Source organism: Ursus maritimus, unplaced genomic scaffold, assembly GCF_017311325.1.
Source record: "Ursus maritimus isolate PB19 unplaced genomic scaffold, ASM1731132v1 scaffold_8, whole genome shotgun sequence".
NCBI classification, from domain to species: Eukaryota; Metazoa; Chordata; class Mammalia; order Carnivora; family Ursidae; genus Ursus; species Ursus maritimus.
In genome coordinates this window covers 49,239,972-49,265,710 of record NW_024426996.1, presented here as the reverse complement: position 1 = coordinate 49,265,710, position 25,739 = coordinate 49,239,972, and the positions used below count along the sequence as shown (strand labels likewise).

The 25,739-nt window shown below is 42.6% G+C and overlaps 1 protein-coding gene across 2 annotated transcripts in view; it reads left to right on the top strand.

Moving 5' to 3' along the window:
* UCHL1 (ubiquitin C-terminal hydrolase L1) overlaps positions 1–25,739 on the top strand; it is a 60,117-nt gene that overhangs the window by 9,600 nt on the left and 24,778 nt on the right. Inside the window, exon 9 of one of the 2 annotated variants that reach the window (XM_040625419.1) lies at positions 4,275–4,710. The exons of the other annotated variant lie outside the window; for it this stretch is intronic. Coding sequence (XP_040481353.1) covers positions 4,275–4,361 — 87 coding nt within the window. The 3' untranslated portion in view covers positions 4,362–4,710. Of the gene's footprint in view, positions 1–4,274; positions 4,711–25,739 lie in introns of those variants that run through there. 2 annotated transcript variants of the gene reach the window in all.

Genomic DNA, 25,739 nt, shown 5'->3' with positions numbered 1-25,739 from the left:
CAAACCCTGCTGCTGCTTTATCAACTTAGTGTATGTCCCATTCTAAGTCCCTCGTCACTTCAGCGGTGTTCGCAGCATCTTCCCCAGGAGTGGATCCCATCTTAAGAAACCACTTTCTTTGCTCATCATGAGAAATAACACCTCATCCCTTCAAGTTTGATCATGAGAAGGCAGCAGCTGAGTCCCACCCTCACGCTATACCTCTCTTTCTAGTTCTCTTGCTCTTTCTACCATGTCTGTGGCTACTGCTTTCACTGAGTCTTGAGCCCCTCAAAGTCCTCCACGTGGGTTGGAATCCACTTCTTCCAAACTCCCGTTAAGGTTGATATTTGATCTCTTCCTGTGAATCTGGAATGTTCTTAAGGACATCTAGAATGGCGAATCCTTTCCAGAAGGTTTTCTTTCTTTTTTTTTTTTTTAATAATAACTTTTTATTATGTTAGTCACCATACGGTATATCCTTAATTTTTGATGTAGTGTTCCATGATTCATTATTTGCGTATAACACCCAGTGCTCCATGCAATACGTGCCCTCCTTAATACCCATCACCAGCCTATCCCAATCCCCCACCCCCTTCCCCTCTGAAGCCCTCAATTTGTTTCCCAGAGTCTGCAGTCTCTCATGGTTCATTCCCCCTTCTGTTTACCCCCCCTTCATTCTTCCCTTCCTTCTCCTACCGATCTTCCTGCTATTTCTTATGTTCCATAAATGAGTGAAACCATATGATAATTGTCTTTCTCTGCTTGACTTATTTCACTTAGCATAATCTCCAGTCCCATCCATGTTGCTGCAAATGTTGGGTAATCGTTCTTTCTGATGGCTGAGTAATATTCCATTATATATATGGACCACATCGTCTTAATCCAGTCATCTGTTGAAGGGCATCTCGGCTCCTTCCACAATTTATTGTGGACAGTGCTGCTATGAACATTGGGGCGCATATGGCCCTTCTCTTCACTATGTCTGTATCGTTGGGGTGACTACCCAGTAGTACAGTTGTTAGATCATAGGGTAGCTCCATTTTTAACTTTTTAAGCAGAAGGTTTTCAATTTACCCAGCTCTATCAGAGAAATCACTCTCTGGCAGCTATAGCCTTGTGAGCTGAATTTCTTAAATAATACTTGCAAGTTGAAATGACTTCTTGATTCATGGGGCTGCAGAATAAATTTTATTTAATAGGCATGAAAACAGCATTGATCTTGTCCATCTCCAACAGAACTGTTGGGTGACTGGGTGCATTGTCAATGAGCAATCAGATTTTGAAAGAAATCTTTCTTCTGAGCAGTAGGTCTCAAGAGTGGGCTTAAAATATTCAGTAAACCATGTCGTAAACAGACGCGCTGGCATCCAGCCGTTGTTCTGTTTATAAAGCACAGAGTAGACATAGCCCACTTCTCCAGGGCCCTCGGATTGTCAGAATGGTAGATGGGCATTGGCTTCAACTTCAAGTCACCAGCTGCGTTAGCCCCTAACAAGAGAGCCTGTCCTTTGAAGCTTTGAACCCAACCATCAACTTCTCCTCTCTAGCTATGAAAGTCCTACATGGTATCATCTTCCAGTAGAAGCCTAAGTCATCCATGTGGGAAGTCTGTTCAGTGTGGCCGCCCTCATTAGCGATCTTAGCGAATCTTCTGGATCACTTGCTGCAGCTTCTACACCAGCGCTTGCTGCTTCTCCTTGCACTTTGATGTTATGGAGACGGTTTCTTTCCTTAAACTTGGACCACCTTCTGCTAGCTTCAGACTTTCCTGCAGCTTCCTCCCCTCTCTCCGCCTTCACAGAATCAGAGAGCCTTGCTCTGGATGAGGCTTTGGCTTAGGGGAATGTTGTGGCTGCTCTGATCTTCTATCCAGACCACTCAGACTTTCTCCATACGAGGAATAAGGGTGTTTTGCTTTCTTGTCATTCATGTGCTCGTTGGAGTAACACTTTTAATTTCCGTCAAGAACTTTTCCTTTGCACTCACAACTTGGCTAGCTGTTGGGCACAAAAGCCCTAGCTTTCAGCCTGTCTCGACTTTCAACATGCCTTCGTCACTAAGCTTAATCATTTGTAGCTTTTGATGTGAAGTGAGAGATGTGTGACTCTTCCTTTCATTTGAACACAGAGGCCATTGTAGGATTATTAATTGGTCTAATTTTAATACAGTCTCAGAACAGGGAGGCCTGAGGGGAGAGAGACATGGGGGAAAAGCTGGCTACCGGAGCAGTGAGCACGCACACGTTTATTGATTAAGGTTGCTGTCTTGTACGCGTGTGGTTTGTAGCGCCCTTAAACAATTGACATCAAGTATCACTGATTACAGGTCACTATAACAAATATAGTAAAAAAAAGTTTGAAATATTGCAAGAATCACCAAAACGTGACACAGAAACACAAAGCGAATAAATGCTGTTGGGAAAAAAGGCGCTGATAGGCTTGTTTGACGCATGGTTGCTACAGAATTTGCGTTTGTAGAAATGCAATCTCGGAGAATTGCAGTAAGGCGAAGTGCGACGGGATGAGGTGTGCTTGTATTCCACGCTGCTGTTACGGCCGCAGAGCGGACCGTAGACCGTGTCTAAGAGAGTGTGTGGCCGTATTCTATTAAAATGTTATTCATAAAAACAGGCAGTGGGCTACAGTTTGCTAGATGCTATCCTAAGTGACTTCTAGCTTTTAGAGAATTCTTTTAATGAGGCTCTGAGGTACGTATTATATCCACATTTTACAGGTGAGGAAACAGGTACAGAGGTTAAGTGAGGATCCCGGTCGATAACTTAAATGGCAGAAGCCATGGTTTAATCTGGGCAGTCTTGGCCACTGTTCAGCAGCCTTTCTGGGTGATAGACCTGCTTTGGAACGTCATAAACCTCGTGACTTCAAGGTGCTAATGGACCAAATTATGCCGTGGTAGGAGGGAGGGTTGCTTTCTCTAACCTGCTGTTACATACACCTGAAATCAGAGCTGATTCTCGGCTATACAAGGGGCATTTGGGAGTAGTAATACGGAATGAGAAATAGATCTAGAAAAGCAGGATTGGGGGGGGGGCGTTTGCAGAGGCAGAACTTCTGGTGGTGACCCATTTGGGGGAAAGACTGGTCCTTCTAATAAAGCTCTAAGGTACTTACTCTCCGATTGAACCCTGCTCATACCATAAAATGCACCCCACATAGGATACCTAAAACTGTTACTTGAGTAGAATTTATGAGGTGGGTGGGAAAGATAAAACGCTGTTTAAAAAAAATAAAAACTAATTAGAATCTCATTTAGAATTAAATGGGATATGAACCAGCATCTTAATTAGTGAAAATTCTCAAGGCTGTTCATGTATGGTTCAGGTTGTCTGAACTACATGGTAAATTATTGCTAAACTGGTAAGAAATTACATAAACTTAACCCATGAGTTCTGAGGTCACTGCTCATTGTCTGTAGGAGATGGCTGTTCCCTTTATAGACATACTTTTAATTGTAGTTCTCCCTGTGGGTCCTACAGGAAGGGTCTGGAAACCAGTGTATTAAAAATCCTGATAGAGAATGAAATATGAGATGTCAGTCTAGAACTCATGGAGTTGATGGTTTTTAAACCTTGGGAGCTGATGTGTCGTGACTGCTCTGCCCTCTTAAAGGTCTTATATTTCATATGGTTTGTGGAGCTATCTTTCCACTGGACTTTTCACGGATGAAACAGTGATTGACATTTACTGTCTATGCCAAGGCATTTCAACCCTAGAATTTGGGATCAGTTCTCTATTACCGATCTTTGTAATCTATGTCTTAGAACTAGTAACACATGGCATTCCACCATCAATAAGAATTCATTAGCACCTGGAACACCAGGTGCTTACGGCTGTTCTGTACAGTGTGTACTTGAAAGAAATTAGTGTTGGAATTTCTTGAGTTAGGGGAACTTTTCTCTTAGGCCCCCTTATGGGAGAGATCATCAGTTTTTTACCTTGTTGGGATTTGAGGCAAAGCACACTCCTAGTGTATGTGGTTTTCTTGTCGAAACTAGGCACAAGGTGGAGGAAGCCCTGAGCGCTTGGCGAAGTCATAAAGAAGTCAAAGCTTCTAAAGTCAAGTCCTTGTCATGGGTTCCTGTCTTGCCCATCATTCGATTTTTTTGTTTGTTTGGTTGTGTTTTTTTTGGTCTGAAGCCAGCCCTGGTTTACAAATTTAATGGGAGGTGTGAAGTTGATCAAGGTGAACCCTGAGCCTTACCGTTCACTTTCTTGTTGAAACGTCCTTTTGAGCCGCTGCTGTTTGGATATGAATGACATTTCTCCTTTCAGGACGCCGCCAAGGTCTGCAGAGAATTCACCGAGCGTGAGCAAGGGGAGGTCCGCTTTTCTGCTGTGGCACTCTGCAAGGCAGCCTAATGCCCTGGGGGAGGGACGTAGCTTTCCCCCCCTTCCCTTCTACGTGAGACCTACCCCCACCAATGCGGTCCAGAATGCTCCAGTGCTTGTGGAACACAGCTGTTCTCCTTTGGTTCTGCAGACACACTCTTCCCCTGAGCCACACCCAAGCACTAGCCGAGCTCAGCTGTCGATCGAGCAAAGTTTGGTATAAGCTTTAGATGGCGAAGCATTTCCCCTCGATGTATGTATCGTACCTCAATACCTAATGCTTTAAATAGCTACTTTGGTTTGCGTCTGTAAGTTAAGGCCTTGGATGTGGTTTAATTGTTTGTCCTTAAAAGAAATAAAACTTTTCTGCTGATTAAGAGATGAGCCTCATCTGGTTTCCACTTTCTCTCTCTCCTTCTCCTCCAGTGCTATGTAGTTCTGTCCTCCGTAGAAGCAACACCTAGGGCACAGGTAGAAGAATTACCATCAAAATAGTATTGGTTCGGTGTCTCCAGACTTTGTTCTCATTCATTCATTCATTTTAAAGATTTTCGGTAATCTCCAACCCAACTTATGGCTCAAATTCACAACCCCGAGATCAAGAGTCATATGGTCCACCGACTAAGCCAGCCAGGCACTCCTTTCTATACATTTATATAACTCTGTATTTTTGTAGACTTAAAAAATTCTTAGACTTCATTTTAGATGAATTTTAGATTGACGGAAGATTGAGCTCTTACAGAGTTTCCATATATTCCTCCTCCATTTTGCCTATTAACATCTTACCTTAGTATAAACACGAACCAATCTTGATATTACTGTTAACTCACATCCATAGCTTCCCGAAATTCTCTCCAGTTTTGACCTAATGCCCTTTTGCTGTTCCAGGAGCCCATCCAGGACACTATTTTACATTTAGTTGTCCTGTCTCGGCTCCTCTTGGCTTGATCAGTTCTCAGATTTTGTTGTTGAGGACTTGACAGTTTTGAGGGGTACTGGACATGATGCCCCTCTACTGGGCTGTGTCCAGTGTTTTTCTCATAATTAGACTAAGGTTATGAATCCAGCTTCCAAGTGAAAGATATTTTGGTTCCTAGGAGGAAAATGACCACTACTATTGACATTCTTTTAATGTAATAAAACAAAATATACAGTGATTCAGATGATTCTAATTACTTAGAGTTGAAGCCGCAGGGATGTATTTTCAATTCTAAATTGGTGTGTGACTTCTGTACGACACTTTGAAGGAGGACTTAGGGGAAAGGAAACAAAGCCAGTGTAAAATAAATAAATTAAATATATAATTTATTTATTACTTTTGGCTTCAGAAATAAAAATTTTACCAGTGTAGCTCGAAGCCTTTGTACTTCATGTATGAGAAACATTTATTAAAATGCTCCCAAATTAACATGTCTTAGCATGCCATACATGAAAGGTTATGTGATAGCTAACATGTGTGGGTGATTGCACCCCTGGAGGTAGAGATTTTTCAGTTTTATGCCAGCACAGAGGTTAGGTTACATGTCCAAGGCCTCACTGCTATTCACAAGGGAAACCGGGCTTAGACTGTGGACTCACTACCTAAAGGGTAGCTAGACTAGGTTGGGAGTCAGTATCACAGGCTTTAGGGTTTATCAAACCTGGCTTTGACCTCCACTTTTGCCTCCCAGTAATTTGGGGCAAAAGAATTACCCTCTTCCACATCTTCATTGTTTCATGTTAAACTAGACACAAGAGTGAAGGTGTCAGGAAAGGGCCTCTGAAGGTTCCATCTAGTACCAACATCCTCCCCACTGTTCTCTCTGAGGCCTCAGCCACGTACAACTCCAAGGGGGTACCACTGACTTTGTATTCCATATGAAGGCAGTATGCACCTGTTTCCCCAGCAAGCCGTCTTAATTGACGCCTTGGATTTGTCAAAGATTTGCATTCCATTGGTTTATTCCTTAACATGTTATCAGTCTTTGGCCTTGAAGATGATTCTAGTGCTTTCAACAAGCAAAGCCACCTGATGTTAAACATCTCCCCCTGCTTTTTTTTTTTTTTTTTAAGTAGGCTCCACGCCCAGCACGGAGCCCAAAGCAGAGCTTGAACTCACAAACCCTGAAATCAAGACCTGAGCTGAGACCAAGAATCAGATGCTTAACCGACTGAGCCACCCAGGTGCCCCTAAGCACCTTTTTAAACTAACACCCAACATGTCCAATTGAGGAGTCTTTAGGGTTACACATTTATTAAGCATAATACTTGGTCTGTCTGAAAGGCCCCAAAACATGGAAAAATATTTATGCATGAAATGAGTGAGATAGTTTTACAAACGTGTATATATTTGTGTTTAGAAAAGACCATAATGGCTAACTTTTTAACTATATTCTAAATCAAACTTTGTCATCATTGAGATTGGTATTATCCCCATTTTGCAAACAGAAGACTAAGGCATAGCAAAGTTTAAGCAGCTTGCTGAAGGTTATTTGGTAGGAAATGATGTTAACCCAGCTTCAAACGTGAGCAGACTGGCTCTCAGAGCCCACAACATTGATTATGGCTGGGCATAGATGGGCCCAATTTTAAGCGAATGACGTTTAAGCGTTGGGGTCCCACACCTCCACAACCCCTTCTAACACCCTTGCTGTGTGTCCTTGTGAAATCTGCAATTTCTCAAGGACCTGGGTCTGCCCCCCTCTCTAGGTATTGAGATTATGAGTGATTTTAACTTTATTTTCTCATTTTCCAAGCTTTCCAAAGTTATATTACTCATGATAAAAAAGTACGTTTTTTTCCCTAGGACTTAGAACTCTGCAGGGAGCACCTGCTGGTTAATTCCAGCTTACTCTCAAGTTTCTTTAATTCATAATTGAAGTCAGTGGAACTCATTAACTTAGTCTTTTGTCTTCTGCGGGCTCCATTATAAAGCTATTTTATTTACTTTTAAGTGAGCTTTATGCCCAACGTGAGGCTGGAACTCATGACGCTGAGATCAGCAGTCACTTGTTCTATCCACTGAGCCAGCCAGGCACCCCTATTACAGGGCTATTTTAGAACTTAAAATAATCATCTTTATGTTTTCCTAAACCTCAAATTATTTGGAACACGTTCAATTTCCTACACACCCTGTCATGTTAAATAATGACTTGACATGCTAATTTGGCAGAATTAACTTTCTTTGTCCCTTGAATGATGTGATCTTAACTCATTGGTATAATGGCATTAAGTCGTTCACCTGTCTGATAGGTTGACTTGGCATTGGCTGAGGAACTCGGTGTGGGTTGATGGAGCCCAGCAGAGTGTGCTCTTGTGAACTGCCCTTGGTCAGGCGGTCTGGTGCAGTCCCGTAGAATGGGAATGATAGGACCTCTCCCACAGGATTTGGAGGGTCAAGCTGAGATAAGCCGCACAGAGCTCAGTACATGCAGAACTTGCCTGAGTAATCGTACTAATGTGACATAGACTGTTAATAACAGACTGGAGGAATGCGTGTGTGTGAATCTTCACGAACAACGGAGAAAGAGAAGTAGAGAAGTCTCAGCAGAACAAATAGTGTGGATGATGTTTTCTCCTAATACAAAATATCTGGATTTGAGCAATTTAAATCATTTGATGGTTTCCTTTCCCTTCTTATGTTGGCAATATATATATATATATAGAGAGAGAGAGAGAGAGAGAGAGAGAGATTTGGTCTAAGACAAACTCCTTTAACCGCACATTGGCGTCTCCGATCATCTGTGGGGTGCGAAACCCCCTCCTCCCTCCCAATCCCAGCTCCATGGGTACAGTCTGATGTCATGGTGAAGGTGGGGGCAGGGCTGGCCCATGGATCTGCACGAGTCTGCACCTGTCTCTTCAGGGCAGGGAGCTCAGACAGCGGTTGTACTGGCACTGCTTCAGGACCTCCCTCAAGCCCTCACACAGGGACAGGCCTCTGAGTGACAGAGCAGGCCGGGAACTGCTGAAGCTCGTAGGCGCAGGGCCCCATCTGCAGGGGCCGGTCCCATCTGCGCCATCAGGCTGGGCTGGGGGGACCGGGTGGGGGCAGGTGCAGCAGCGGAGGCCGGCGAGTGGGCGGGTGGGTGCGGGCCCCCTCCCCGCTCCCAGGCATGGTGGTGGTAGTGGTGGCCGAGGTCAGACTCTGCCAAGTGCAGTCAGAGACAGCGACAGTGGCCTCCGTTCCCTGCCATCAGTATTAAACCAACGCAAAATCCAATGTTAAACTAATGCGTCTACTTCTTAGGAATCAGACTTTTCCATAGTGTTAATCATCCTGTAAAAACCAGGCTTAAAATCTTCACCTCAGTATGATACATTTACCACAGTGAATGAACCCGTATCGATAAATTATTAACTAAAGCCCATCCTTGATTCGTATTTCTTCCGTGTTCACCTAATGCCTTCTCTCTGTTCCAAAATCCTGTCCGGGATACCCCAAATCATGCGGTTGTCATATCTCCTTAGGCTCCTTTTGGCTGTGATTTTTTAAACTAAACTCAATGACATTGAACGAGGGGCTGCTTTGGTTTGTCTCCTGACACTCTGCTGGTGCGCGGTCTCCTGGGGCTGCACCTTCCTGGCCGCAGAGCTCTGTGCTTGAGAGCGGCAGGCTGTGCCAATCGTGCCCTTACCCGCTGGACGCCTCCAGACCCTGACTTCCTCCTCTGAGAAGTCCATTCAGGCTCTGCCTCCTCGGTGATTGTGAGAATCCCATGACAATGCTTGTGACGTTCTTGGGGATGTGCCTGGAACACAGCAGATGCTGTTGTTTCTATTTTTTATCACCGGCTACTTTCTTTCTAGCCTTCTCTCTTTTTTTCTCCAAGCTAAATGCCAAGGTACCACGTGTCCTTTTCTGCTTACTGCCAAGCCACGCCTCATTTTCTGGGATAAGGCTCATTTCCAGAACAACTTTTCCTACAAGGTATCCTAAACCATGGCTCCTAGACTATCAGTGCTTTGTTCTTTGCAGTGAGGAGGGTACGTTCTGTTTTACATCAAGACATGAACCATAGCAATTTATTTACCCTCTTGTAGGGTAGGGATTTTGAAGAAGGGAATTATAATTTAAACTTAGGACAGAAGAGGCGTTTTGAAAATGGAGATTCATAGGTTTGTTTTCTTTGGATGACATTAAGATATCTCTAGTGATTGAAGGAAATAACCTTTTATAAATGTTCAGTTTTTGGATATTTAAGACCAAATAAGTTCTCTACTTCCCATAGAAGCACATTGAATAATAGAAGACAAAGCTTTTGAAGGGCATCTCGGCTCCTTCCACGATTTAGCTATTGTGGACATTGCTGCTATGAACATTGGGGTGCATATGGCCCTTCTCTTCACTATGTCTGTATCTTTGGGGTAAATACCCAGTAGTGCAATGGCTGGATCATAGGGTAGCTCAATTTTTAACTTTTTAAGGAACCTCCACACTGTTTTCCAGAGTGGCTGTACCAACTTGCATTCCCACCAACAATGTAGGAGGGATCCCCTTTCTCCACATCCTCTCCAACAATTGTTGTTTCTTGCCTTGTCTATTTTTGCCATTCTAACTGGCGTAAGGTGGTATCTCAGTGTGGTTTTGATTTGAATTTCCTTGATGGCTAATGATTTTGAACATTTTTTCATGTGTCATTTTTTCATTTGTATGTCTTCATTGGAAAAGTATCTGTTCATATCTTCTGCCTATTTTTTGATTTGTTTATTTGTTTCTCATGTATTGACTTTGAGAAGTTCTTTGTAGATCTTGGATACCTGTCCTTTATCTGTAGTGTCATTTGCAAATATATTCTCCCATTCCGTGGGCTGCCTCTTAGTTTTTTTTTGACTGTTTCCTTGGCTGTGCAGAAACTTTTAATCTTGATGAAGTCCCATAAATTCATTTTATCTTTTTTAAAAAAAATTACTTAATTCCATAAAAAAAAAAAAAAAAAGAAGACAAAGCTTTACTCAAAACTATACTTACTATGCCCAGTAGGTGGCAGCATAGGAAAACTTATGGCAATTTTGTAGCTAAGTTTGAACACAATTCAGGAAAGAAAAACCAATCGCTACTGGTGACGGTGGCCCTTCTGGGCAAATGGAGATGTGATAGTACTTGGGCCTTCATTTCGGCCCAGTGTTTTGGACAGGGCTAACCCAGTCCTGATACAAAGATTGGCCAAAACCAGCCTTCTGAATTGTCTGTTAGGCAATTCATAATTTTACCCAGGTTCTATTTATTTTATCATAAATAGAAATAGAAATAAGCAGTAATAAGTTCAAATTACAAGTTCATTAAACAAATACTTTGTCTGCCAATACTGAGTTAGATGTTATATGAAGTACAATTGATGTGATATAACCAACTCTCTTTTTTTTTTAAGATTATTTATTTACTTATTTATTTGAGAAGGAGAGAGAGAGCATGGGCATGAGGGGGCTCAGTGCAGAGGGAGAAGCAGACTCCCTGCTGAGTGGAGAGACCGATGTGGGCTTAATCCCAGAACCCCGAGATCATGACCCGAGCCAAAGTCAGGCATTTAACTGAGCCACTCAGGTGCCCCGATATAACCAATTCTACAATAGACTTACATCTAGTAAAACCTTGCCTCCAAATCCATCTTAACGTTAGAAAATAATGGCGTTAATTGTATAATATTAAATTGTTAGATCTTTAGAAAAACATTTTCCTTAACACTTCAGTTAAACAAAGTTAATTTAATTTTCAGGTAGTTTCATATAGACTCGTTTGACCCTTCTATTAAGAGTACTGGGTCTGGTCCCGACATTGACATTAGCTGGTTAGGTGACATTAGCCAACTCCCTTTTCCTTTTTTGGTTTTAGTTTTTTCATTTTTTAAAAATAAAAGTATTAGACTCAAAGCTCATGGAAGTCCCTTCTATCCCTGAGTTCATGGATCACAAGCTCCACTACTCATTCTCTTGGCAACTCCCGGCTTCAGCACGTGCACAGCACTGTAGACCTTCGGTTCTCAGTCCTTCAGGACCACGGCCCCTTATTAACCCTCTATGTTGTAATGCCCCCTTCACTACCCTGAGGGTTCATAGCTAATATAACCTATCTATACATGTCATTGTAAAAAGTCCACTTAAAGAAAGAAAATATGGTAAAAGCTACCGCATAGGGAATATAGTCAATGATACTCTAATAGCATTGTATGGTGACAGGTGGTCACTACACTTGCAGTGAGCACAGCGTAACACATAGACCTGTCCAATTACTATGTGTCCACCGGAAACTCATGTAACAATGTGTGCCAACTATACTCTAATAAAGAAAGAGAAAGGAAAGAAAACGTGTTCGACAGTTAAGTGTTTAGGTGTTACTATATTAGAAGACAGAAAGTAGGGTGACGCTTGTGTTTAACATAACGTCGCTGAGACAGGGACAGCCGCCAATGCAGACAGAAGGGGGGGGGTGGCGCATTGACAAGTCCCATTTCAGGAGCCACCTTGTTTCTAATCAAGTGAGTTTCCCAAAATGGCTGACCAATCTTGGTAAAGTCCCTGGCAAAATAACCATGTTATTTCTCTTGGTTCACCCACTAAGTGCATTTCTGGAAACTTCAGTGCAAACACTGAGCAAAAAATATATAGAAGTACAGAAAATGATACAGATTTGTCACTGACATGAACGTCTGGAGTGGTGCCCGAAACTGGGTAAGATGCTGCCCAATTCCTCCTTGTGGGAGGCCAGTCTTCTTGCAACCTGGCCCTGGATTACATTACATCATTACAACAACAAAATGATTGCCCACGAATTTCCAAAACGTCCATTAGGGCTTGTTACCACCACCCCTGAGGATCACTTAGCTACGCTGGAGAATCTTTCCCAGGTAAGTCGCTGAGGCAGAATTCCAACACGGCCCTTGAGATTCCCAGCGCCGAGTGTATAAAAACCATCTCCCAGGTATTCAAACACCAGTCTAGATGTGGCTTTGAAAGGATTTTGCAACCGTAATTAAGGTTCCAAATAAATTGGCATTAAGATAGAGAGATTATCCCTGTTTGGCCTGACCTAGTCCTTAAAAAGGATTTGGCTCCTCCTGGCAAAGGAACGTGGTTAGCTTTTAGGAGCCCAGCGTGACCCCCAGCGGACAGTCAGCACGGACATGAATATCTAAGTTCTACAACTGCAAGGAACCGAATGTGGACAACCTGAAGGCGCTTGGAAGCAGAACCTTCCCGAGAGCCTCCAGAAAGAAATGCAGCCCACCCCTTAACTTCAGCTTTAAGACAGCTTCTTTGTAAGATCGCCCAGGCACGCGGTGTTGGACTTCTGACCCACAGAACCCTGTGCTACGAAATGGGTGTGGATTTAAGTTTCTACGTGTGTGGCAAATTGTTATGCAGCAATAAAAATCTCACACATGACTTAATAAGGCAATGCAACATATTCATGGCGTCACTGGATTTCCCTGTCCACTGTCAGCCACACATTCACAGGCCCCACCACTGACCCCCGGGGCTGCACTGGGAAGAAATCACAGTGGTTCTTCTCAGTTCCTTGCCCTCCTCACCATCTCCGAGTATGGGGGTGTGAAAACTAGGCTGAAATTTTGGAAACTGACAACGCTTCCTTATTCTATATCCTCCCTGGGGGTGTTTAAGGCCCCTGGGTTCCCTGGTCCAGCCCACAACCCGACTTTGTCTCAGAAACCCGTCCGAAACTCTGCTTATGGTTTTCATCATGAGGCACCAGGTTGGTGAAATATAAACAGGAAAAATGATGCGTACCCTTAATCATGGATTGAAATCTGACCTAGACATTTTACTCATTGCTACAGAAAGTCACATAAATCCAATCTGCTTGAATATAATTTAAAAAAAGTACTGTTCTTAAAATGCATGGTACGGAACGTTCACGTTCTGTGTGCGGTGAAGCATTCCAGGCCTTCTGAGACAACCTGCGCTCCTTCTCTCTTCTCTCTGAGACTATCTTTTTCTGTAGCTGCATCCCCCACCCCTGCCCCACTTCCCCACCCAGTCGTGCTCAGAAATGCCACCAACAGAGCCACTGCACTCTGGAAGTTTCCCTTTTTCATTCCTTTTGAAAACATAGAAGCCACAGTTGAGGGCTTTATAATAATTATTATTTTAACATTTAAAACCCATAAAAATCTTCTTTGAAATAAAGAATAACAATTGGCTCAGAGACCAAGCCTGGTCTTTTCTACCTCATGTGCCTTGGCTTACTTCTGTGGGATGCTGTGGTCCCACGTCTCTACTTTAAAGACACATGGTGGCAGTATAGAGACCATAATTCAGTGTTATTGGTGCAAAGGTGACTCATTTCGTGAATTTCATGAACACCACTGGGGTGTCTTCTGATAGTCTCGAGCCATCACAAAAGGGGCCCTCAAATATATATATACACACATATATATAATTTCCTTCCTTCTTTCCTTCCTTCCTTTCTTCCTTCTTGCTTTCTTGCTTTATGCTGTACTGTTTCTCAACATCTCAAACATTTCTCACTCTTTAAATTATTTTTTTTTTAAGATTTTTATTTCATTTATTTGAGAAAAGAGAGAGAGAATGAGCCGGGGGCTGGGGAGGGGCAGAGGGAGAGGAAGAAGCAGACTCCCTGCTGAGCAGGGAGCCCAATATGGGGCTCGATTCCAGGACCCTGGGATCATGACCTGAGCCAAAGGCAGACACTTAACTGAGCCAGCCAAGGGCCCCATTTCTCAAACTTTTAAAATCACAGCATGCATTTTATATTAATTTTCTTCCTAATCTTTCTCCCGATTACTTTCTTCCCCATTTCCTTAATAGCTTTATTAAAGTATAATCTACATACTATGAAATTCACCCATCGTAAGTATGCAATTTAATTATTTTAGTAAATAGAGTTGTAAAACCATCCCCACAAACCCAGTTTCAGAACATTTCCATCATCCCTCAGAATTTCTTGTGTCTGTTTACTGTTCATCCCTATTCCCACTCTCAGCCTCAGGTAACATCTGATTTCTATCTCTATAAATTGCCTTTTCTGGATATTTCACATAAATGGCATCTTACAAACAGTCTTCTGCATCTAGCTTCTTTCACTTAGCACAAGTTCATTCACATTGTAGCGTGTCCCACTAGTTCTTTTTCAAGGCTGAATAGTATCTCATTGTATGAAAATACTTCGTCTTATTTGTCCATTTCTCAGTTGATGGACATTTGGTGGTTTCCAGCTCGGGGCTATTATGAAGAATGCTGCTCTGACCATTCATAGACATGTGCTCGTGTGGAGAGGTTTTCATTTCTTGTGAGTAGACTCTTAGGAGCAGAATTGCTGGGACACATTATAAGTTTAAGTTTATAAATTGTCCCCAAACAGAGAGTAACACTCCTTCCCAATAAGTACATACTACAAAGAGTGTGATAGGCGATCAATTTTGTGATATGTATAAAAAATCTTATGCACCATCTAATCAAGGAACTCCAATTCTTAGAAATAATCAAAGATCTATGTGAAGGTTTCTCTACTGAGTTACGGAAACAATAAGGGGAATAATAATAATAATAAGGGGACCAACTTCACAAATAGCTACATAACCACGGAAAAGATAAGGCCCTCAGAACTTGGGCAGGGCAGCGAGATGGGCAGGAGACAGACAATAAATAACATGAGAGTAAAGCATCTGGAATGATAGAAAGTGAAGAAAGCTATGGAAAAAAGAAAAACTCAGCAGAGCAAGGCAAGGAGCTGGGGCGGGGGCATGTGGGAGTGTTGAGTGGGGCAATCAGGGCCGATCTCACTGAGAAAATGACATCTGATCAAACTGATGCATGTGGGGAAGAGGATTCCCCGAAGAGGGAAGAGCTGGTGCCAGGAGGCCAGTGGGGTAGGAGCGAGAAAGGCCTCGGGCGGGGAGCAGGTCAGAGGGAACCTTGATGGCCATCATAAGGACTTGGGCTGGGTTCTGTGTGAGCTGATTGACGGGAAGCCATTGCAGAGTTTCAAGCAAAATGATATGATCTTTTTTAAAAGATGATCCCTCTAACTGCTGGGTGGAAAACAGACTGCAGGGAAATAAGAGAGGAGCAGAGAGAACAAGTAGGAGGTTCATAATGACCAGGTCTGAATGATATAAAAACTGGTAACTTCACAGTGTTGGACTTACCCACCTTCCCTCTCAACGTCTGCTTCATTTTCCTCTTCTTCTGAACACGCGCACGCACGCACACACACAGACACATATACACACACTCCAATATGCACACCATCAGATGTGAGTGGTAATGTAGCTGGGGTTGTGATGGGGATTCTGCCTTTCTAGTTCTTTCTCATCTCCAGCAAAACCATGTGTGGACATGGTGCTGGTTCTGGAGGCACAGAAATAGGAGAGCACAATCCCTTCCTGAAAGAGAGACAGACAGACACACAGCAGAGCGGGGGGAGGGATGTGTGGAGAGAGAGAAGCAAAAGCACAATGATGACATGACCCAGTTGCTCATATGGCCTCTGGTACAGACCAGGGGTTTTGGGACAGGAGAAGTGAGATCTCTAATGCTGTGGGGTTGGGGAACTGAGGGGCAGGCGAAGCTTCACAGGTGGCTGGGGGCTGAGTTAAGCCTGGAGGAGGAGATTGTCAGGCAAGCATGGTTAGCGGCAAAGTGGCTGGCGTGCCAGGCACAGTGAAGTCCAAGGCACCGAGGAAAACGTGACTTTCTGGTTCAAAAACTGCAGACAACTGAAGATGGGGTTGACATAAGGGAGAGTAAGGGCTTTTGGGGGGTGGAGGTGCTGGGAATACAGACAGGGACCTGATTAGGAAGGTTTGGGAGCCCCAGCTCAGGAATTTCGATGCTATCTTTTAGGCAGAGGGGAATTGTTATGGGTGGGGTTTAAGTAGAGGAAGGAGCTCAAAAGTCTGTAATCTTAACAGAGGCAGCAGCCCCGCCCCTTCACCATCCGGGGAACTTAGAATCAACATCATTTAATGGGACCTGGCACCATTGCCCCTCACTGCGAGCATTGACAGCCGGGTGGCGACTCTGGTGATGCAAGCCAGGCTCGGCCAGGCAGGAAAGAGGTAAATCTCCTTCGTGCAATAACAGCAGAGGCTATATTGTTCCGAATCGGGGAGGGCTAACCACCTTCTACCATGTGTCTGCCAGACTCCCTGCTACAAAACAGGGAGCAGAGAGCCTTGCTTTCCACTGGTATTCCCAGCACCAGGGATTGTTTCTGGAGCTTAGTAGATGTCCAAGAAATGTGCTTTTTTTGTTTTTCGGGTTTTTTTGAAAAAAAATTTAAAGGGTTGTAGAAAGCCCAAAGCCATGTTAATGGGAGAAATACCCTTTCCTCTAGGCGAGAGCGTCTCGCATTGGCTGTGTCATGGTGAGGTGTGCTCACTTCTTAGGTGCCGCTGAGGAGTCATCTCTAGCTCTCTCTGGTGGGAAGCCTGGGTGGAATATCCATGTGCACCCTTGTGGGACTGGAAGACCCCCAACCCCAGCCCGACGCTGATGCTGAGAATAAGACCCTCAGGATCCTCAGCCTATACTGGGTGCTCAGTAAATATTTATTTGCTGACTGAGCAGAGGAGAGTCCTAACGAACATCTGGTTGAAGCCAAAGCATTGCTCAGGTTTGTAAAATGGAGGTAGAGACCAAGAGCCTGAAACTCCTTTTCTTTTTTTTTTTTTTTAAAGATTTTATTTATTTGACAGAGAGAGAGACAGCCAGTGAGAGAGGGAACACAAGCAGGGGGAGTGGGAGAGGAAGAAGCAGGCTCATAGCGGAATAGCCTGATGTGGGGCTCGATCCCAGGACTCCAGGATCACACCCTGAGCCGAAGGCAGATGCTTAACCGCTGTGCCACCCAGGCGCCCCTGAAACTCCTTTTCTTAAGCAGAGGGATTGAGCTTTCTGACTAGGGCTGTCGGGCTGAAGGATTTGAGATGTGGCTCAGAGAGTAGAAAGCAGGTTTGGGAAAGGAGAAAGTATTCCTGGGGAGACTTGTCCTGGGGGAAGAGGCAGTAAAAGGAAAGGACAAAGTTAAAATTCCAACATTTTTCCTCTCACACTTGACTGACATTCTGGGAAAGTTAAAATTCCAACATTTTTCCTCTCACACTTGACTGACATTCTGGGGCCCACCAACCTGACTGTTCACGGAAGGCCTTTGGATGGGTAAAGGGCTTATGGTGGAGTAATGGTGTCCATTTAGGAAGGTAGCCTGGAGAGAGGATGGGCCTCATTCTCTACCACTGTCTTGGGAAGTGTCTGCAGAGTAGGGAGTGGAAGGGGCAAGCGAGTGTCTTGTAACCGATTTTTGACTGAACTGCCATGTGTGACAGTGGCCTCCTCAGTCTGGAGAGTTGCTAAAGCTAAATTCCGTGGTGGCCCCCATGGATTCTCAAGGAGCGTATTTCAAGACCTCCTTGTAAAATGTGTTCTATTACTATTCTGAATGCGTGGTGAGAGGCAGCGTAAGTCAGTAAGAACTTTGGGTTCAGAACACCTGGATTCAAATCTTGGTTCTCTTATTAACTATATTCATCTCCTTGGGCCAGCAGCTTAAATATCTCCTGATCATCATTAAAGCAGGAAGAGAATACCTACTTAGCAGGGCTGTCATAAGGACTGAAGGAGAGAGAGTCCTTGTAATGCACTTTAAAAACTGGAATGAATATACTTTATTGTTTAAATTGTGTTTAATAGATGACATGTACAGAAAGACCATATGGGACAGTCATTCAACTTAATGAATTATGATAAGGCAAACACCCTTGGAGCTACCACCCAGATGAAGAAACAGAGCTTCGCTAGCCATCTGAGTCCTCTGTGCTCCCCATCTCTGTCACGACTCCCTGCCTCTCTCCCAAAAGTAACCTTCATCCTGACTTACATACGATACTCACTTTCTTGTTTGTCATCATTCAACAGTGCAAACCTAGATGCTGTAATTTTCTCTTCTTCACAAAATTTCCCTCTTAAATCCTTTTTCATCTACAGAGCTTTTTTTAAACCTGCTTTTAAAAAATAGACTTTATTTTTTAGAGCAGTTCTAGGTCCATAGTCAGATTGAGGGGGGAAGTACAGAGATTTCCCATTTACCCCCGCTTTCACTCATGCATTACCAACACCTCCCACCAGAATGGTACGTTGGTTGCAATCGAGGAACCTATGATGTCACATCAACACCACCTGAAGACCAAAGTTTACACTGGGATTCTCTCAGTGTAGTACGCTCTCTGGGTTTGGACAAAGGAGAATGACCCGTACCCATCACTACAGTATCCTACAGAGTAGTTCCACTGCCCTAAAAGTCCTCTGGGCTCCACCTGCCCATCCCCCACCCCTGTGATGCACTTTTTAATACAGTGCTCCCAATGGCCTACTGACATATTCTGAGAATGAATTCTAACACAGATGGTTAAACAAGACCTCAAACATATCAAGTCCAAGAGAAGGCAGCCACACTGGCCTTTTTCATTTTTTTCCTGTTCCTAAAACCTACTGAGACCACCCTTGCCTTGTGTCCTTTGCGGGTGAAGTTGCCTCTATCTGAAATACTCTTCCTCCATATCTTTGAAAGACAGGCTCCATCCCATTATTTAGGGAACAACTCAGTTATCACCTTGGTAGAGTTCTCACCATCACTGGCACATCGCCGTCTTTGAGTTTGCTCATAACTCTTGCTCACTAATACTGTCCTGGAAGTTGCCTACTTTCCCCCAATTAAAATCTTCTTGAGGCCAGGGACTTTGCTCATCTTTCCTCCACTTACCCTAATGCCTCAGATAGTGCTTGAAAGATTGTAGGACTCGGTAGACATTTGTTTAGTTCAGAATTTTCTTTCATCAGTTTCCTTCCGTGAGGTATTCCATCATTTTTCTTTTATTCAACTCTGTGGACTCTGCCGCCTTCTAGTCATTTCAGAATTCATGGAAACCAAAAATCCTTATCAGTTTTCTTGGAGGATCTCACATCACAGCTTCTGAGGAATCAGCAAATTTTAGAATAAAGAATTCCTGGCCACAAGTTGGAAGATTTATGGCACGTCTTTATGGGCCTCCATTTTGTCACCTTACTGTAAGGTGTGGAGAAAACCATGCGTTCTTTCTAGCACACTTACCTCCCAAGACTGAAACCTGGAGTCCCTCCCTCATCTCCATATCCACTCTTTAATTACTTTCCTCCCGATGTGTTCAGGATTTGTCTCTTCCCCTCCATCATCACTGCCACTGCCTCAGTTCAAACACAGCATTTCTTACATGGAGTACACCAACAACCTTTAAAAAATATTTAATTATGGTAAAATACATGTAACATAAATTTACTATCTTAACCATTTTGGAGTATAGAGCTCAGTGGCATTAAGTACATGTGCACGGTTGGACAATCATCGCTGCCACCCATCTTCAGAACTCCTCATCTTGCAAAACTGAGATTCCGTACCCATTAAATAATATCTTCCCGTTTGCTCTTCCCTAGCCCCTAAAACCATTCTGCTTTCTGTCTCTATGGATTTGAATTCTAGGTACCTTATATAAGTAGAATCACAGTATTTGTCTTTTTGTGACTGACTTACTTTACTTAACATAATGTCCTCAACGTTTATCTGTATTGTAGCACATTGTCAGAAGTCTCTTCCTTTTTAAGGTTGAATACTATTCCATTGTGTGTTTGTTTGTCTGCTCGTTCATTGATGGACACTTCAGTTGCCTCCATCTTTTGATTGTAAATAATGCTGCTAAGAACATGGGAGTACAAATACCTCTTCGAGACCCTGCTCTCAATTCTTTTGGGTATATACCTAGGAGTAGAATTTCTGTAGCATATGGTAAATATTTTTTTAGTTTTTTTTTTTTTTTTGAGGAACTGTCATGTGGCTGCACCATTTTATATTCCTACCAGCAATGCACAAGGGTTCCAATTTCTCCCCATTCTCAACAACCTTGTTATTTCCTACTTTGTTTGTTTGTTGCTGTGAGGTGGTATCTCAGTGTAGTTTTGATCTGCATTTCCCTAATGATTAGTGATGTTGAACATCTTTCATGTACTTACTCGTCATTTGAATATCTTGTTTGGAGAAATGTCTAGTCAAGTCCTTTGCCTATTTTTAAAATTAGGTTGTTTCGTTTTGTTATTGAGTTATAGGAGATCTTTATATAGTCTGGGTATTAACCCTTCATCAAACATATGGTTTGCAAAAACTTTCTTCCTTTGCATAGATTGCCTTTTTATTTGGTTGATTGTGTCTTTTTATATACAAAATTAAAATTTTTTGATGTTGCCCAATTTATCTATTTTTGTTGTTGTTGTTATCTGTGATTTTGGTGTCATAGCCAAGAAATCATTGCCAAAGCCAATGTCATGAAGTTTTTCCCCTGTGTTTTCTTCTTCTTCTTTTTTTTTTAAGATTTTTAAATTTATTTATTTGAGAGAGAGTGTGTGCGCATGTGTGTGAGCAGATGGAGGGGCAAAGGGAGAGAGAGAATCTTAAGCTGACGCCATATGGAGCCCAATGTGGGGTTTGATCCTGCGAAGCTGAGATCATGACCTGAGCCAAAATCAAGAGTCGGACACTTAACCACCTGAGCCACCTGGGCACCCCTGCCCTATGTTTTCTTCTAAGAATTTTAGCTCTTACTTTTAGGTCTTTGATCCACTTTGAGTTAATTTTTATATATGGTGTTAGGTGAGGGTCCAGCTTTATTCTTCTGCATGTGGATATCTAGTTTTCCCAACAACAGAACAACCTTTTGACTAACAGGCCTGCCTTACCTTGACCCACCCAATCCATCCTCATCCACTGGCCAGGGAGACCTTTCATAAATGTTGAAAACCTTGTTTATTGCTTCAGTATACAGTTTACACATAGCCCTAATGATCTGGCTCCTGCCTTCTCTAGGCTCATCCCTTCCTACTTCTTCATAAGACTCCCAGGCTCTAGCCATAATGAATTGAAGATTTGCCATGACATTCTCTCTCTGCCTGGAATCTTTCTCCCCCATTTTTGCTAGTAAGTTTCCAAGAGTGTTTTGACTCTTTTCATATGATTTTCCTGAAAAACTCTCTTCCCTTTCCGGTATTTTTTTTTTTTTAAAGATTTTATTTATTTATTTGACAGAGATAGAGACAGCCAGCGAGAGAGGGAACACAAGCAGGGGGAGTGGGAGAGGAAGAAGCAGGCTCATAGCGGAGAAGCCTGATGTGGGGCTTGATCCCATAACGCCGGGATCACGCCCTGAGCCGAAGGCAGACGCTTAACCGCTGTGCCACCCAGGCGCCCCCCTTTCCGGTATGTTTTAGATACATCTAAATGTATCTAAAGATGGCATATGTTAGCTCTCAAGACAAATGCAATCCACCATTTTTTTTTTTGTAGATTAAGTTTTATTGGATGTATCTAAATGTATCTAAAGATGGCATATGTTAGCTCTCAAGACAAATGCAATCCACCATTTTTTTTTTTTGTAGATTAAGTTTTATTGGAGCATTGCCATGCCCATTTGCATATGGATTGTCTATGGCTACTCTGGTGCTGCAATGGCTGTGGCAGAGTTGAGTAAGCATAACAGTTGCATATATCCCACCAAAGCGAAGAAGACCTACGCTCTAGTCCTTTACAAAAAGTTTGTGGACTCTGGTTTGGATGCCTCTCTTTAAGTATTCCCACTCTCATCCTGCTGTGATAGAATATGTCACAGTATAGTCCATCTGGTCATATATCTGTCTTCCTTCTTGATTCCCGTCATCAGATTATGGCCCATGCTAACACAATGCTTGGCACATAATTGGTGCTTGATCTGTGTTTATTGAATTAGGTAAAACATTGCTTCCTAAAATATCATTGTAAGATTACTCTACATAAACTCATTCAACTAAATGAGAACTTTTGGGAGCATAACTATGACTAGGCTCATGGAAGACCTACAAAAGCAATAGGAAGCTTGCTTATCATTTCTGAGAAGGACATAAGAATTTAAGGGTCCTTGATGGAGCATAAGAATCAAATTAAGCAGCACCTTGGAAAGAGAATGGCAAAGAGCAAAGTGCTGGTGTACTTAGGGAATGAAGAGTAGCAGCATGAGAAACCCTGGTGGGATTCATTAACAAAGGAGCGTAGCATCCTGTCTTCTGAACTTAACTGCAAATGGGTATCACCTGGAATGCTTTAACGAGTCCTGATGCATGGGTCCCACCCCAGGGATTCTCATTTATTTGGCTGGGGTAGAGACTAGGCATCTGGATGTTTTAAAAATCCCCGGGGTAAATGATGGAAATATTCTGGAGCTAGATAGTAGTGATGATCGCACACCACCGTGAAGGTACTAAATGTCGCTAATATGACACTTATGTGTAAACTTTATGTTTGACTATTGTAATACATACATACACAGAAAGAGAGAGAGTTCCCAGATGATTCTAATGAGAAACCAGAGTTGAGAATAAATGAGCCTTTATTACCATTTCCCAGATAATAAAATCAAGTGGAGGTCTTTATTAAATCAAGAGACTGCCAGATCTCTGAGCCAGAAATTCTGGTTCTGTTGTTCTGGATGGGGGCAAAGGAATTTGCTTTCCAACTAGAGGTGATTCTTATCACAAGAGAAGTTTGGGAAATCCGGCTTAGTTCAGTGCTTCCCAAGCTTGCTCAATCCTAAAAATCACTGGGTACTCTCTTAAACTTTCAGATTCTGGGGCCCTACCCCAGACCTATTACATAAGGATCTGCAGAAAAGACAGGGGGACTCAGTGGGTTTAACAAGCTATCTAGCTCATTCTTTGGATGAGGCAAATTGAGAAACACCATCTAGTCCAGTCCTCAATGTTGGCTCTTTTACAAAAACTCCTGTGAGCTTAAAAAGAGTCAAATTCCCTTCTTCTAGAGATGCTGATTCTGGAGTAAGGCTTACATATTCACAGTTTTGGTTTTGTTGTTGTTGTTGTATTTTGTTTTTTAAGGCACCAGCTCTGAGTTTGAGGAATCACATTATTGTAGGCTTTCTTTTCTTGCTTTCTACTTCCCCGATTCTCCCCACCAACTTTGTGAAGGTGTAATTAACAAATAAAATTATAAGCTATTTTAAAGTGTCCAGTGTAGTGATTTGATATACATAGACATTATGAAAGGAGTCCCCACTGGGTTCAACACATTGATCACCTCACCTAGTCATTTTATTTTATTGTGTGTGAAAACATTTAAGTTCTACTTTCTTAGCAAATTTCAATTATACAACAGTGTTATCAAATACAGTCACCATATTATACATTAGATCCTTAGAATTAATTCATCTTGTCACTGAAATTTTGTACCCTTTTTTCTAACCTTTCCCTATTTTCCTCACACAACAGCCCCTTGCAACCACTTTTCTGTTTCTATGAGTTCGACTTATTGATTTTATTCCAAACAGAAAGGATACCATGTGGTTTGTCTTTGTCTGGCTTATTTCACTTAGCATAACACCCTCCAGGTCTATCCATGTTGTCCCAAAGGACAGGATTTCCTTCTTTTTTTAAAGGCTGAATTATATTCCATCGTATATAAATACATGCCACATTTTCTCTATGCATTCACTGGCGGAGGCACACTTAGGTGGTTTCCGTACCAAGGTTAGAGTGAATAATGCTTCTATAAACATGGGAGTAGAGATACCTCTTTGAAATACTGATTTTATTTACTTTGGATCTCTACCCAGAAGTGGAATTGCTGGATCATAGGGTAGTTCTGTGTTTTCATTTCTTGAGAAACCTCATACTGCTTTCCCTTGATAGCACACACATTTCCCTTCTCTCCACGTCCTCACCAGCATTTGGTAGCTCTTGTCTTTCTAATAAGACATCTGAACAGGTGTAAGCTGATATCTCATTGTGGTTTTGATTGGCGTTTTTTTGACCATTAGTGATGTTGAGCACCTCTCCATGTCCCTGTTGGTCATTTGTATGTGTGTTGTCTTTGGGAAAATGTCCTTTGTCCATTTTTAAATTTTTTTCACTGCTATTTAGATGTCCCTTTTGCCCATTTGAAAATTGGGTTATTTGTTTTGTTGCTATTGAGTTGTATGAGCGCCTTGAATATTTTGGATATTAACCCCTTATTGGATATTGTAGCCATTCATTATGAAAAGAAATTGTCCTCATCTCTGTGGCCACACATTGAGTGATTGAGCATGCGTAGTTCTACGTGGCACTATATCCAGGAGCTGAGAATTATGAGGTGAGGGGCCTGGACCTGCCTGCTCAAGGCACTGAGAAGACAGTCACAGAAGGAGAGGGATTAAGATGTACCCAAACTAAAGAAGTAGAATCCACCATGACAACTTGGTGTCATGTGGAGGGAAGTGGAGATCCCAGGTGAGCTTTGTCATCTCCAAGGGGCATCGGTGGCAGAGTGTCCAAGGCTGGATCTTGGGTAATGGTTCTGCAGGCTGCGTCCATCCTCTCGCCTGCTCCCCCCTAACTAAGAAGTTAGGTAGTTCAGTGAATAGTGCTGACCTGGATATAGTTCTACCTGAGGCAGAAAACCCCCTAGTACCTTTTTAGGCTTGACAAGAATAACATGACTGTGATAGTCAACGAGAATGAATCAAAATTCATTTATTTCAGTAATCTTTTTCTTTTTCTTTTTTTCTTTTTTTTTTTTTTTTAGTCAGCTCTATGCCCAATGTGGGGCTTGAACTCATGACCCTGAGAGCAAGAGTCACATGCTCTACTGCTTGAGCCAGCCAGGCACCCCACATTTCAGTAATCTTTTTATCTGCAATTGGAAATCTTCTATTTTACCCTGCCTGTCCAGGTTAGGAGTTTTAAATAGTTTTCCACGTCATCATAAATCTTTTCTCTCTGTCTTGCCAGCGTCCAAACACTCTTTTCTTAGGTTGAATGTATACGGGGAAATAGACACAGGCACGGCCTCTTGTCCCACAGCACCTCGAACAGTCGTTTGTTAGATCAGGCGCATTACAAATCCAGAGAGAAGTCCAGCCAAAGCCATGACCCATAAGGATAGTGCTTATGGAGCTTTGCCTGTTCTGGCGCCTAGAATCTTGACAGTCATGGTCAGGTAGAGTTCAACAATCCAGTGCTTTTTCCAGACGTGAAGGAGACAGATTATAAGTATAATGTATACTCATTCTAAATTACTTATTTACATGTCTGTCTCTTGGCTGGATGGAGAACTTCTGGAGAAGAGGAGCCTGACTTTATTTATTGTGTATCTCCAGCAATTATTTCAGGGTCTGGCACAGAATGGAGAGTTGTAATTGTTGGTAAAGTTAATGAATGAGATAGACTCTGTCTCTTTGGAAATAAAAAAATGATGGTAAGTCTAAATTTAGAAGAGGAATATAAACAGTTGCATAGATAATAATCTGTGCACTTTGATACATACATATCTGTGCTCTGCAAGTAACGTCCCAGTGGTCAAGCATTCCTTAAATAAATACTTTCTGCTTGGGCTTCTATTGTTAC